Raw genomic sequence first — 15666 nt, 5'->3', positions numbered from 1 at the left:
GTTGGAGCCCACCGTAAAAACCCAGAGCAGGCCTCTCTATCCTCTAACCCACTGCCGTGGAGCGAACAGCTGAGGCAGCTTCACTGTCATAACAATGAAACGGCTGCAGTTGTTTGGCTCCAGTTTATTTGGACTGTAACAACTTTTTATCAAGTGTAGTTCTGCACCTCGCTCTTCCCTTTGACAGCGGTTCTTACCACTTGAACCTATTCATTTCAGAATGTGATTCCTGTTCTTGGCTTTTACACACTCAAGAGAAGGTTTTGCATATGAAATTGGGTGAAAATGTTTGTGTTTTAAAGGGAAAGTGTAAGCTGAGCCTCTGCTCATCTGAATCTCCAAGATGAGGCCTGTGGTTTATAGGAAGTACACTAGCAGATGGTAGCGTGTGGCTTATGCCCTTCTGGACTCCTCTTGCCATCTCAGCTGTTACTGTAGCATGCAGGTGGGACTGTCATCGTTACAGTTCAGTACCTGCCTCAAGTCGGTGCCAGAAAGCACCAAGCATCCTGTGGTGATGAACTGCAGATAACCTGTGTGCATGTTTCCACACAGTCAAATAATAAGTGTTACTCTGTAAAGGTGGATCCTTGTAAGCATCCATTTTTACAGTCAGAGATAAGTTGACACTGAGGATTTTACTGTGCAGGAGCAGATAGAATCGTGTCATGCATCTTTAGTGATAATGCTCCTTAAGTTTGTTTGACATTGTATTGCGTGTGAGTGTATTCAAAGCTCTAGGAACCAATTTACAAAAAAGCAGAGAAAAGATCATATGTTAATGGGAATATGATATGATGTTAATGATATGGTTTTTGGATTTTCTATCTCTCTGGTCTGGACCTCTGTTTCCTAAAAAAAACAGCTTATTGCCAATTTTTGTCAAAAAACTGTGGAGAACTGCCATAAAACTAATAAATTACGAGATACTCCTCTAGAAATGGGCATGGCCATTAGAGCTCCCTGGAAGCATAAAATGGGATGTAGGCTGTGATAATAGTTGATTTCAAATGAACAGAGCGGGTGGCCTTAGATGGGTATATCTATATATAAGTGATATTAACCAGTTGAACAGGTTTTTGACACTTAAGTCATATTTTCTCATATTTAAAGTTTTGAGCATCGTTGTAACATTGTTGTTACTGGGAAAGATGTTTCTGTGAGGATGGGGCACTTTACTGTATATGCAGAAATTTGTTCAGAAATCTTTTCATATGCCATTTATGTGTTTGGCAGGAAGTAAGTTGGAGGTGTTTTAGTGAACGGCTTGTATTAAAGTCCTGTGTGGGAATTAAATACCTTATTTATTTGAACGTACACTTCCAATAAATCAAATTGACATTCCATTTGTCTCTCTTTCAAATTCTGCATAAGTCTTCCAATGGCTGATCAAAAATGGAATCCTCTCAATCTCATTTTAGGTTTAATGAATAACACAAATCCTCCAAGTATGCTTTTAATTTTGCTTGTGTAGCTATTGAGCAATTTTTGCCTTAAACATAACTCAAACATGGTATTGCCATTTTTATTTATTTTTTAATTTCAACAGAGGCCAGTGATGAATGAGAAATTCTTTGAAAGCACTTGGGCCAGTTTGTGTACATTATTTTTGACATATTTGACTTGCTGTATTTATGGATTCATAGCAGCATCTTGGCATTTCGATCAGACAAATTTACTTGCAGATTTTCTCAGCCAACATGGGATGAATAAACCATTACCTTTGAATTACATCTTGTAATTTAATATTTGTTGGGGGGGAAAAGGTTGTTTAGTTTGAGCTTTGTTAAGTTAATGGACCGTGGCTCTCTTTGTGCTTCAGTGCTTCTAGAACAGTGGTTCCCAAACTGGGGGTTGTGACCCCCCAGAGGGGTCCCCAAATGATTTTGGTGGGTCCCCAGATGATTAGTTTAATGAGCAACATTATTTTCTCACTCAACAGTTAACAAAACAACATACAGTATAAGTGCATACAGGGTATCTGCACATTTCTAAAGTTACAATTTAATTACTTTTAAGACCTTTTTTAATACCAAATTGGCCAAATTGTCAAATATTACGTAAGAAAGAGGCAAACATTGTGAAAATAGGCGATCTACAAGCTCACAACGCCTCGCAGCGTGAGGCATTGTGAGCTTGTGGTTCGGCTATTTTCACAATATTTATCTGTGGAACCGAGTCAAACTTAATGTAATGCCTACAATTCCAGCTGCTTGTCAGGGTAGGGGGTCCCCTGCAGTTCAAATATGATTATTTTGGGGCGTCGTGGCCTGAAAAGTTTGGGAACCCTTGTTCTAGAATCTAGAACGTCAACACAGAGACACTGTACGTACAATAGCTGTCATTGTTGATGAAGAAAACTGGAGCGCAAGCAATGATCCCAAAATATGTCAATACTGCCTGTGAGAGAATGATGCAACAATATCAAGTTTGTGTGTACTGTAATTTTGCAGATGTAATGAAATAAATTACTCTACAGTTGTATGAATACTGTTTTGTGTTCAATGCAGTATAATCCCTGTTATAATGCAATATAGTATGACTATATGTCACTATAAGTGGTCATTGGGTGCTTTAATTAAAATAAAATAAATAGCATTCAATTTATGCAAGAACAACGCACAAGGTTTCTGCCTACACCTTCAGGAATGTAATTACTTCACTTAAAACACACAATGACCACTTATAGTGACTTATAATCACACTATAGTGCATTATAACAGTAATTATAATACATTATGAGATTATGATAATGTATAACAACTATGATAATTATAATACACTATGATCCTTGCCAAGAAAAGGTCTGTGGGTGTCCAGCAATTATGAAGTATTATAACACATTAGTCATTATAAAATACTTTATAATGTATTATACAGTTTTATAAGCAGATTATAAGGCACTATAAGTATGTTTATAAATCTTATGATGAATTGTAGACATGGGATGTATAAGTGTTACCATTAGATTTTATAAAGCATTTTAATCACTCTTAATGCATTATAGTGTGATTATATAATTCACAATAAGTGGTGATTAAATGAAGTATATATATATACCTCCAGGAATGTCATTAGCCTACTTTACTTAACTTAAAATAGCAAATTGACAAAATAGCAGATCGACAAGCTCACAACGCATTCGTACTGCGACGCGTTGTGAGCTTATCGATCGGCTATTTTCAGAGAAAACTTTCCCCACAATAACAGAAAACCTAAACGACACTAGCATAGAGCCCTGAGGGACTCCATTCAACCATATGGGGGTTAAGTGGTTAAAGCATACATCATTAACCATTATAGGTTATAGCCTATAATATTCACACTATGCATTACAAAACAGTGTTACATTATAAATGACATTGAAGGCCTATTAGTCTACTCTACTATGATCATTAAAACACACTGTGATCCTTGCCTAAATGGATACATACATTACATTACGGGCTTTAAGATTTTAGGCAAAAGATGCCTATATATACAGGAGCAGCATGTGCCAGATTGGCATACATCATGTTCTTTATTAACGGTTCATTCTGTAGGCGTACCTTTTTCTTACATAGCTTTGTCTCATTTATTCTAGGTCCTAGAATAAATGAGACTAGAATCTAGCTACTTCTGTTGATTATTGATATTTTTCACATTCTCAGTAAACAGATGTAAACAGATGTGTTTGACACCGCCCAGTATGAAACACGCATGCGCACGTTTGACAGCGACGCAGCCAGCGTTGCCAGGTCGGCGTATTAAAAGTGACTTTGGGCTTGTTTTTCTGTAAAGTTGGTTGTAAATATTGGTAGTTGCGGGTTGCAGGGTTAGGGTTTATGGGGGCTTGTTTCCAAAGTGTACTTGCTTATTTAAGCTTGCTTTTATTTATTATTTAAACCAGTGGTTCTCAAATATTTTCATGAAAATGTTTTGTGCACAGGGGAGCATTTGTGTTGTCAGAATGTTTCAAAAAAGTATTCCACATTTTATTGCAAGAGTTTTTGAAAATAGTAGATCTACAAGCACACAACGCGTCGCACTGCGAGTCCGCGACGCGTTGTGAGCTTGTAGATCGGCTATTTTCAAATAGCCGATCTACAGTTTTCCTCCGAGGTGGAAAGACTGGTGATGCGAGGTTAGATCTACAGTATAGACCTCGTTGCTTAGTTCTCTCACAAAATATGGCAACAATGATCGCAGTTGAGCGCAGCCAGCTGAAAGTGATAGCAGCCATAGGATAGGTGACCACATCATCATAGATAGATAGATAGATAGATAGAACATAGATAGCCTATAGCCACCGTTGTCACAATTCACATTTCCACTTATATTTATCGACTATGTATATCAATTATGGAGGCTTTACTCAGAAGCGCTGACATGTTCTCCAACAGTCCTTTTCCACAGCTGTTCCAAGTGTAGTAGTTAGTTAGCTTAGATAGCTAATGATAGCCACAACAACGCTAGCTGCGGCTACAGCGGTTTCTCACAAGCTGGCATCGTAAAAACAACAACCCTCATCACACCAGCCATGGGAATACTTTTTACTAAACTATGGAGGCTTTTTAACCACCAAGGTAAGAATGAGTCCGTGACATGGCTCTGTGAAGGCCGATGGCTCGCTACTAATTCAGCTACTGTAGCAGAAATAAGGCCCATATGGATCCGACTGTACTGGCATACCTGTAGTCCATACTCCATATTCCCTTCAGTGGTGTAAAGTTACATTTACTCAAGTTCAATTTTGAGGTATTTTTACTTTACTGGAGTATTTACAATTTTCAGTACTTTTACTTCTTCTGCTCCACTACATCTCAGAGGCAAATATTGTACTTTATTCCACTACACTACACTACACTACACTACTTTTTAAAACTTTAGTCAGTTACTTAGTAGATTTTGGTTATTATTACAAAACATGCATTAACCATTTCAGCCCTATACATTTCGGCCGTTTGAATTTGAAAATAGCCGATCTACAAGTTCACAATGCAAAAGATTTTTTTTACATTTGAAAACTTGTGAAATGGGTCATTCTGCGAGTACTTTCTACTTTTGGTACTTTAAGTACATTTTGATACCAATACCGTTGTACTTTTACTCAAGTAGATTTTGAATTCTGGACTTTACTTGAAACAGAGTATTTCTAGTATTTCTACTATAGTTTTGTTTTTCTACAGTTTACAAACATTTTACATTAACAATACGGCGATCAAATTTAATTAAAAATGCATATTTTCCTGTTTTGTTTATCCTTGTTTCAAGAGCTCGTGTCAATCAATTGGAGTCTCTATTCTTTGCCATTTAGTTGTTTTTTTGTGATGAGGTCGGGTACCCATTGTTCACGTTTGGATCACTGATTGTGCCTTTAATATGCACTACTGTACGGGAATGTGTCCCCTGTTGTCATTTCACTCTCACTAAACCTGTAGCTCTGCGCTAAAGCCCCAGTACAATGGTGTTATGTCATGGAGTATAAATGAATGAATATCCTTTTAGCCTAATTGATGTGTACCACAGTGCTGTTTACATTTTTGACTAATAAAGTATTCAATCAATCAGAATCAAATGAATATACACAACATTTGCATTGAATATAAGGAAATGCAATTCTACCAGTGTAGTGTCCTTTAAATTGTGCCATTATTTTACACTAATTTGATGGTAATCTGAACTTGGACTCAACCATTTAAGGAGAAATGAAATCAATCCCTGCCTACAGATCCTAAACCAGTAAAAGGATAGGCCCGTATGATGTAATGTGAGATACAGGCTACTGAAAGTTAATCCCCTCCCAAACTAACCCAGTCTGACTGTGTGATTCTAGGCCACGGCTACTAGTACATATAATAGTTAGCCACAGCAGTAGGAATTAAATGCTGGCCAATGTATTGGCTATTCCATATGCCAGCTGATCTATTTAAAAATCACAAATCCAGCTGTTCTGACTGCAACAAACATGTGTCTTCATGTTGGCTCGCGAAAAACGAAAACTGCAAAGCCAATAAGGCATCCTCCCCCAGTTGAAGTGGCTGGTTGGGGCTGTGACAGTATTATAGTAGGGAATAGGCTATAGTGTGTGTGTGTGTGTGTGTGTGTGTGTGTGTGTGTGTGTGTGTGTGTGTGTGTGTGTGTGTGTGTGTGTGTGTGTGTGTGTGTGTGTGTGTGTGTGCATCCTTACAACTTGCAAGATTGTTGTCACATATCTGGATTGTGCAAAGAGTGGTGTTGTAAGAGAGATTTCACTCTGATAATGTGATACATAACATGGCACATTTAAGCAGCTGTCAGACTCAGAAAGGCTAACCTACATCCTGTGACAGTTTTCTCAGACAGACAGGCATGGACCCAACTACTGTGTATGTTGGAGGCAAAGTTGTATGATCAACAAATGGCCCATTCTATTGCACTTCCGCTGCATTCTGCTCAAAGGTCCAGTGCAATGGGATTTTAATTTCCCAAATGTCATGGTATAATTTTAAAAGGACCTGTTAATGTAAAGGTTAGCCAAATTATTGCAGCCATCATCATTGTAGAAATTGAATAATTCCCTTTGAAAAACACTAGCTCTTGTTAATAGTAATAATAATGATCAGTTGATAAGGAATTCCTTAAAACTATTCCCACTAAATTGTCACTCTGAAAAGAAAAACGCTTATTTACACTTCAGGCTGTAAGAGCATGGAACAAACTTCCATAGGAAGCGTACAGACTCTTTCAGTCAATACCTTTTTAAGAATACAGACAGATATGTTGTAACACTGGATACAAAGTAAAACCATCTGGGTTAATTTATCAAAAAAAGTGGACAAATCCCAAATGGACATTTGGTTGCATTTGTACACTCATGAGTTAAATGAACACTAAGGATTTTACTGTGTTGGCTATTTGTTAAAATGCTTACAATAACAGTAGTACAGTATGTGTATTTTTCATTCTATAGTGTTGCCTTATAAGTAGGCCTACTGATAATAGACAGATAACCCTGAAACTGTGAATTGTACTAATTTTTGTAATACTTCTATAGGTTAGGAATAGTGATATTCTAACAAATATCGCAAATTGTCTGCGAAGCAAATTACATATTCAAGCATTTCTGACCCTGTAGATAAATGTGACATCATCAAATTACCTTGCCCTGTTTGAAGGAATGTTTCATAGAATATCATGCTTATATTCTGTGCCCATATATTTTAGATGTCTATTTACTTTATAAAGGTACAGAAAAAGAAAGCATCTCCATATTTTTTGCGTTGCTTTCTCAAGCAATGAAATGACAATCATGTGTGTGTGATGGTGTGTGTTGTCTGTTGCCAGGAATGACTCTAGCCTAAACATGATTAGAGATAAGACAGAGGCACATGTTTTAAAAGAAACATGTATAGGTTATAGTTTAGACTAACATTTATTTTTTCCTTTCTGCTTCAACATTATGTTGCCTTTGCGTGTGGTCACAAGTGAAACCGTACAGTTCTTTTATGTATAAGCTGATCTTTGCCACAGGCATCGAGTCATATGACCTGAACTACAGGGTTTTATTGCTGCATATCATCGCTGTCGGGTAGAAACCTTGTATGTCCAAAACGGTTACTTTTCATCTTCAAAAAAAAAACTGTTCCAATGAATCCAGTGTACTTTTTATTTAGTCACAAGCTCTTGTTAATACTTTTCATAGGTTAAATATTTATAAAACCCAGACACACTTAACCACTTTCACAAGAGATTTTTAATGTAGCGACAATAGAAGATCTTAAAGCCCACAACGTGTCGGGTAGTAGCGCGTTGTTTGTAGAACTGTTATTTTCAGTTTTCATCATTTTGTGCTACACTGTTGTACGACAATGTAGGGCATTAATTTAGGAAAAAACGGTTAAAAAGTTTTAAATATGGATAGGTTTCTGCCCGACAGCAACGATATGGTGGTTGCTGAAAGGTTTGTCTCTACGTAATGATCTATTGCAAAGACAGCCAACACTGAGCCCAGTGATCTGTAATCTTTTGTCCTTTGGCCTCCAGACTGTATGTGTCAAATGATCTCAGATCATTGTGTCACCACATCATCGTGTCACTGTCAACAGAAAGATAGCAATTTGCCTTAGTTGTTGTCATTTCTTGTTTGTACGTCTCATTGGTAGAGCCATGTGTCTATTTGTGTGCATCTGCCAGTGTGAATAATGTTGCACTAAGCCCGTGGTTCTGATGGCACTGGCTCGCTAAATAGAGCCGTGTGTGTGAGCACCATAGACCATGAAAAAATATGGACAACGTTATGCCATTAGTTTCTATAGACCGTAAAATTAAGCCTATTTTTCAGCGATTTCAAATCCGATTTCAAATCATTATATCTGGTCCGAAATGCAACCGGAAATGAATGCTATTGGCTGCAACCGCAGCAAGGGCAGGTCTTCACTCGGTAGAACCAGTATTAATTTATCATTAATTTTAGAATTAATTGGACCATAATTTACTAAACGCATATCATGATGATTTTTAAAAAATCCTTAAACTAGCGATTAAAAACAAGTGTTAAGTGTTTATGAAAAGTTTCACTTCATTTTCCACTGACCACCATAGCGATGTCCAACCATCTGCGTTGGAGAATGATAAAAAATGCTAAAGCTAAGGCTGGCCGGAACCAACCTCTACTGTATGTTACATTTACAACGGCTAGTTAGTTTAAAGGATTAACCATTTAAACCCTAGTGTCCCTATTCTGGAGCAAGCTACAAGCTCACAACCCGCCACAATGTGACGCGTTGTGAGCTTGTAGATCTTCTTTATTTTTTTTACCATTAATGTGGGCTAGGCTTGATCAGTAGATAGAACGTAACATAGCTTTTGGGAACTTTCTCAGCCATTGTAAATACTAGGTAGCGTAAGTACAGGTAGTGTTTTACAAACATTATTACAAATGTAAACAAACTTTTTTACAGCCTCAAAACAGAGAGCAAATACAAAAATGCATATTTTCCTGTTGCTTTGTTAGTCCTTGTTTCAAGAGCTCAATGTCAATCAATTTGAGAATGTGAGCTTGTAGATCAGCTATTTTGGGGCAAAAATATTTAGTATAGGCTATAGGGTTTAAGTGGTTAACAGTATTCGGGAGCTTCCATACAGTATAGGGGACTCTGTTGTGACGCAATGGCGATTCTCTCTGACCAGTCACTCAGGGTTTTCACTTCACCTTTTGGTATCGTCTCAGCTTACTTGGAACCTTGACGGAGGTGATAACAAAAATAGTTGCGGGTACAGTACTACTTTTGCCCAGTGGAAAACCAAAATAGTCGAGTCGGGTTGAGCCGGTGCCATGCAGCGGAAAAGCACCATAAGTCATCTGTGTGAGGGAGTGCACTGTCTCCAACACTACAATGTCTCAGTGAAGAGAGATGCGAGAAACAGCCATGCTTAATTTGTCACAGAGAAAGTGGTGTCAAGAATAAAGAAGCACAGTTGTTTCAGGGGCTCAAGCTTGTCTTGTGTTCCAGATATTGAGACCATGGGCATGTTAGTGAAACATTATACTGTACATGGCCAGAGATTGTGTGGGTGGGAGTCACTGATCAATCTCTGCGGTTAACATGCATAAGTCATCCCGTTCCTTGATGTCACGCTTTGTGTTATTAAGTGGTGAGTTTGAGTGGGTTGTTTTTCTGTCTTTCAGAGCACAAAGTTATTATTGTGGGCCTGGACAACGCTGGGAAGACCACGATTCTTTACCAGTTGTAAGTATTGAAATAACTATTTACATTACTGGGACATTATGTCATAGATATATTGATAGTAGAATCCTCTGCCCCCAAACCCCCGCCCCCACCCCTCCTTTCTCTATAAATATACCTTATGATTCTACTGAGCTTTATTCAAATATGTTAGTATTGTATGTATTATGTATTACTGATGAATTGAGTACAATGGATCACAATGGAAACAAGACCCTGGGGCTTTTTGTGTTATCCTTTTAGCATTACCTTTGACTGTACTTCCTGCACTGTTAATAATCGTGTTGATAAAGTATTCAATCAATCAATCAAGTGGTAGGGCTGAACGATATGGACTTCTCAATATTTATGCCAAATGTCTCAATGTCTCGCGAATCGCGATATGATGTGACAATAGGTTCACATTTGTTATTTGAAGTGTAGCAGTGAAAACTAAGCATTCTTCAAAAAATAACATGTATGCACCTGTACCTCTGCACCCTTGCATTGAATTCCCTAATAAAAAATAATATATATAAGAAATAATAATAAGTCAATTTCACTCTTATTTTGCTTACTTTCCTACTCCCCGTGACAAACACTCTTACTTTGAAGGCCAGCCGAAAGTCAATATAGTTGCCTTTTGTAATGTGATATCCCGTATGTTCATATCTAGATAATGATATATCATTCAGACCTAGTATCCGTTCATGAAATATTGGCAATTAGTATGTGTGGTGAGCTTGCTTGTGTCACGGAGAACCTGACAGTTTTACCTGACTTTGTGATATAGTTCAATGAACGAGGTGGTGCACACCTCTCCTACGATAGGCAGCAATGTGGAGGAGATTGTAGTGAACAACACCCACTTCTTGATGTGGGACATCGGAGGACAGGAATCCCTGAGGTCATCTTGGAACACATACTACACCAACACAGAGGTAAGGATTGTTTCACTTTGCACAGGCTTACTAAAAGGTTCAAGGTATTGTCTACACTACAGTATGCCATATAGCTGTAGCAGCATTATAGGCAGTGACATTATTTGACTCAGTAAAAACTAAAGTAAAGGGTAAATTAACGTATACAAATAGTAATAAAACATCAAAATAAGGTAGTCTATTAATACTGTATATATATATATATATACATATACTGTATAGGGCGCGGGCGGCAAGTCAAAGAAAAAACCTGAATAATTGAGTGGAGAAACAAAAGAATGCATTTGCTTCCAAACAGGTGGACTGTATGATACAATTAAGCAATTAACATCCCATTATGCATTATACAAAAATGCTGAGCAGGCCTAGTTGACCTCAATTTTGGATCAAGATGGCAAGAGAAAAACTAAGATCCAAGTGACTATGAAAGAGTGTTTATTATTGGGGTACAGATGACAGGAGTTTCAGTCACAAAGACTAATTCAATAGGATTGGTAATTGCGGTCGAAGTGACTGTCAGCAAGAACAGTCTGTTGTTGACAACTACGTAGAGAGGGATGTCATTGTAGGGTTGCAGTGCATTAACTCCTCATTAAAAAGACGAATGCACAAGAGTTCTGTGGTGCAAAAACCATAGGCACTGATGTGGAAAAATGTGATATGGTCAGATAAGTCGTCCTTCACCATAATATTCTCGACCAGTAGGTAAATGCATGTATGGTACACACAAACAGAACAGTATAGGCCTGAATGATTGACGGCATTGGACACCTACAATGAGGGGTCCAGTGGTTCTATTATGCTGTGGGGGGCATTTTCTCCCCTTATAAGGAAGGGTACGCGTGTTCTCTCCTCCGTGTCATCAGTGCCCATACCCTAGGTGGGGTTGGCGAAAGGGCCTTTCTGTGTGGAGTTTGCATGTTCTCCCTGTGTCCCCTAGGGTAGATACGCTCACAAAAACATGCAGTAGTCCTGGTCTCTATACTGCCTCCCCCTGGTCAGCTGGTGCGCCTGATGGAGGGGAAAGGAATTGGTTGGAATAGCGTGTTCCTTCCACGCGCTACGTTCTACTGGGGTAACTCCCTCCTGTCAGGTGATAAGAAGCGTCCTGCTCACTCCTCATGCATTGAAGGAAGCATGAGCTCAGTTCGGGGCTCTCCCCAGGCTGGCAGAGGGAGAGTAGCGTCCAGGATTACAGCTTAGGCAATTGGCACTGGGTGAAAAAATGATCGTGGGATAGGGTTAGGGTGAAAAAATAATCGTGGGATAAAAAAAAGAAGGAAGGGTACCTGTAAATCTATACGTTTATTTTGAGTTATCATGTTTGTCCTATATATTTCTATCCTGATTGGAATGCCCCCATTTCAGTGCACTGAATGTTTAATGAGTATGACAATAATGTGAAATTATATGCTGTTGCTTTCACAGTCACCATATCATGGTGGCCCAGCAACTTCATAAGACCCCCCCCCTTTAATTTGTAACATCTGTCATCTGTATCTACAGTATATAACAACTGTGCTGTGGTTCTTAGTTGTTTTTTCTAATCTGGTCCAACCAGGTCAAAGACTCATCAAGTCATGCATGCTAGGTACTCCTGGCAGTGCCCTTGACCAAGGTCCTGGCATTACAACTTTAGTTGGTCTCTGAGCGCTGCACGGTGGCTGCTCACTGCTCCTTAGGATGGGTTTAATGGAGAGGAGAATTTTTTCCAAATGAACAATAAAAGTAAAATCAAATAAAATAAAAAATCTAATCGGGTCAGACCAAGTTTCAAGGGGTTGGTCCCAAGTTTTTTATCCTAATCTTCACCTCTATAAAGAATACATCACATGGATGCACCTGGGATGTATCATCAGTGTTGTAGCCTGGGGTCATAGGGTGTTTGGGGTCTCGCAACATACACCCTCGCCCAGGTGACCCAGCCGCGGTTGATCAAGCCCCAACTTACATCCCAGGTAGCTACCCACAGTCAGTCCTATAGGGAAAGACAGGGCCACTCAGTCCACTTCTCCGGAAGTACTCTGCCTGAACACGGGGAGGCTCTGGCACGTGGAGGGACTAAGCTCTGTGGGTTGTCTCCTGGCCGGGCTCCTCCTTCGTCTCACCAGGTCCAGGACCTGAGCGCTGCGCCAGATCCGGTGCACCGCCCCGATCCAAACATTTCCTTCTGGCGTGATGGTTCCTTCAACTTCCTTGGGTCGATACCACTAGATTGGGCCGTCTAATGGTATTAGCTCCACTTAAGGTTTGCTGGAATGGCCCTCCTAAAGGCCTCACCTTGGGTTTGTTGGGCTTCTTCCTCACGGAAGACACCGCCTGGGGCACTAACCCATACTGTCCGGGTGGGCCGCCTACATTCCGGCTGTCACTCGTCTCTCCGGTGGTCACCAAACTATTCCTGGTTGTCACATAGTCTAATTCCTTGGAGCCACTATAAATATAGTCACTAACTATAAATACATCGCATGGATGCACCTGAGATGTATCAACAGTGTTGTAGCCAGGGGTCATAGGGTGTTTCGGGTCTCGCAACATACACCCTCGCCCAGGTGATCAAGCCCCAACTTACATCCCAGGTAGCTACCCACGGTCAGTCGTATAGGGAAAGACAGGGCCACTCAGTCCGCTTCTCCGGAAGTACTCTGCCTGAACACAGGGAGGCTCTGGCACGTGGAGGGACTAGGCTCTGTGGGTTGTCTTCTGGCTGGGCTCTCCTTCTCATTCTACCCTGTTAAAAAAGCTTTCACAAATGGGATGCACTGGTACTGTAGCTGTCCATTTGTGTTGACCACATTATCACAACGTCCCCAGTTCGATCTGTGTTGCATGTCTTTCCCCGTTAATACCCAATTTCCTCCCTCTCTGCACTTGACTAAATAAAAGTAAAACGTAGATTACATTATCTAAAATATGAAAATGCTTTCACAGTTGGCTCACAGTTTGCTTTAAAGACCAGTGTTGCTCTGGCATCTCAAAACAGAATGTAAAACAAAGTTGTGTTTGATCAATTCCTTTTCACCCCTTTTTTTCTGTGCAGTTTGTGATTGTGGTGGTGGATAGCACAGATAGGGAAAGGATCTCAGTGACCAAAGAGGAACTCTACAGAATGCTTGCACATGAAGTGAGTTAAAATGAAAGCACTTAGGGGCTGTGTCCACAAAACATTTTTATAATTTTTTTAGCCCGTCTGCTATGCATCTGAATCGTAAAGACGCACTGAAGTGCTCCTCTTCCCAGCGCAGAGTATCGCGCTTCAGCGCTTTCGGCATCAAGCAGAGTAGTAGTTCAACTTTTAGTGAGGAGCTCTACTCATCAATGTCATTTTGATCCTCCTGGCTGTGTCTGATAACCCGGTCATTTACGACCTGACATTAAATCGTTACAACCATGAGAAGTCCATGTTTACCGTCGTTTCAGCTAAGCTGTTTTTGCTATTTATGCAGGATGTTCAGGCACAGCAATGGTTTGACCGTTAAGGGTGTCAATGCTCCGTGCAATAAAACACTTAGGGACACGGCCCCTAATGAGGTATAATGTGATGAGTACAGTAAAATGGGTATATAGGCAGAACTGATAAAGCATTAAAGTATTTAAAAATACTACTGTATAAGCTATTAAATGCATCTACCATTTATGTTTTTATAGTTTGCTTGCCTTGTATAGATACGTATTTCTGTGTAGATGCATTCAATATATAATATATGTTTTTTGATGGAAGTTTTGAAAGAACATAAATATATCTTTACCCTGTAATCTCTCCTATCTCAACCCTAGGACCTGAAAAAGGCAGGGCTGTTGATCTTTGCCAATAAACAGGATGTGAAAGGCTGTATGTCTGTGGCTGAGATCTCCCAGAGCCTCCAGCTCACCTCCGTCAAAGACCACCAGTGGCACATCCAGGCCTGCTGCGCCCTCACTGGAGAGGGGTGGGAACTACAAACACTCCACTTTTTGCATCAGTTTTTCAAATATGACCTAATATAGTAGTGTTTTCTTGATTCATGAATCACATAATGTAATAAACTTTTCTCTGTCTTCTCTTCTTCCCCCTAATCTTTCTACAATTCTGCAACTTCCTTCTTTAACCCCAGGTTGTGCCAAGGTCTTGAATGGATGATGTCACGCCTGCGTGTGAGATGATGACCTATGACCTGTGATCCGAAGTGTGCCCCGTGCTATTGATTTCTTCCACCTCCATACACGAGGTTGCGGGTGAGGTCGATGGATGGATTGTTCCCTCCTCCTACTCCTCCCTTGACACTGACCTGGCCAAGACCGCTGCCAGGACAATATTCTCTTGCGTGATAATTTATTTTACAGAAGATTTCTCTGAACTCAGAAAACTCAGAACAAAGAAACTTGACAGTTACTGGAGCATATGGGACAACAGAAGAAAGAGACTGATGTGTATTTAATTTTCTGCACGGTTTTCCTTACAATGAACCTGAGGTCAGCAAGCTGTCTGGCTTGGGATTGTATATGGACTCTTTGTGTTTTAGGTGTGTGTGAGCCTTGCCCAGTGTGTGGCCTTGCAGTATTGCCGGACTGGTTGTGGAGGTTTTAACTGCCCCCCCCCCCCCCCCCCCCTCCCACTTGTGTGTGTACAGTCCAGTATTTACATTAACCTGGTGCCTGCGTCAGATGGTTGAACTGATGATGGCTGATGATGAATGAGAGTCAAGCCGAACCAAGGGTGAAATTGCAGTATGCTCATCCTATCAGCTCATATGAAAACCAGTGAAATAAAGTGTTTTTATCTGTTTCGGGTGAATTGCAGTGTGTCATGAATGAGTATTTTGTTCAGTCCACTGGATAGCTCCAATTTGTTTTAATAGTTTTTAGCATTTTGATTTACAAAAGTAAAACCTCTTGGGAGAGAATCATTGGTTTTAAGTTTTAGTTATTCATTTACTGTCCTTTGGGGGGCAGAAGTGAGAGCAAGATAACTAGTTGGAGTGTCCAGAAGCTACCATTCCCCCAAATGCAGTCTGCAGGCAGTGAGAGAATGGTGAGCTAGAGGAAAGGCGTAAGGTTAA

General features: G+C 39.9%; 1 protein-coding gene across 1 annotated transcript; it reads left to right on the top strand.

Annotated features, from left to right (window-relative positions):
• Window positions 1-4198: 4198 nt before the first annotated feature.
• arl5a (ADP-ribosylation factor-like 5A) lies at window positions 4199-15401 on the top strand. The gene is made up of 6 exons (XM_084084735.1): window positions 4199-4565; window positions 9650-9710; window positions 10480-10627; window positions 13668-13751; window positions 14405-14556; window positions 14722-15401. The coding sequence occupies exons 1-6, from the start codon at window positions 4520-4522 to the stop codon at window positions 14768-14770; spliced, it is 540 nt and encodes a 179-aa protein (XP_083940861.1). The 5' UTR covers window positions 4199-4519; the 3' UTR covers window positions 14771-15401.
• The last annotated feature ends 265 nt before the right edge of the window (window positions 15402-15666 follow it).

Source organism: Gymnoscopelus microlampas, assembly GCF_963454915.1.
Source record: "Gymnoscopelus microlampas genome assembly, chromosome: 17".
Classification (NCBI taxonomy): Eukaryota; Metazoa; Chordata; class Actinopteri; order Myctophiformes; family Myctophidae; genus Gymnoscopelus; species Gymnoscopelus microlampas.
This window is presented reverse-complemented; position numbering and strand designations above follow the sequence as displayed.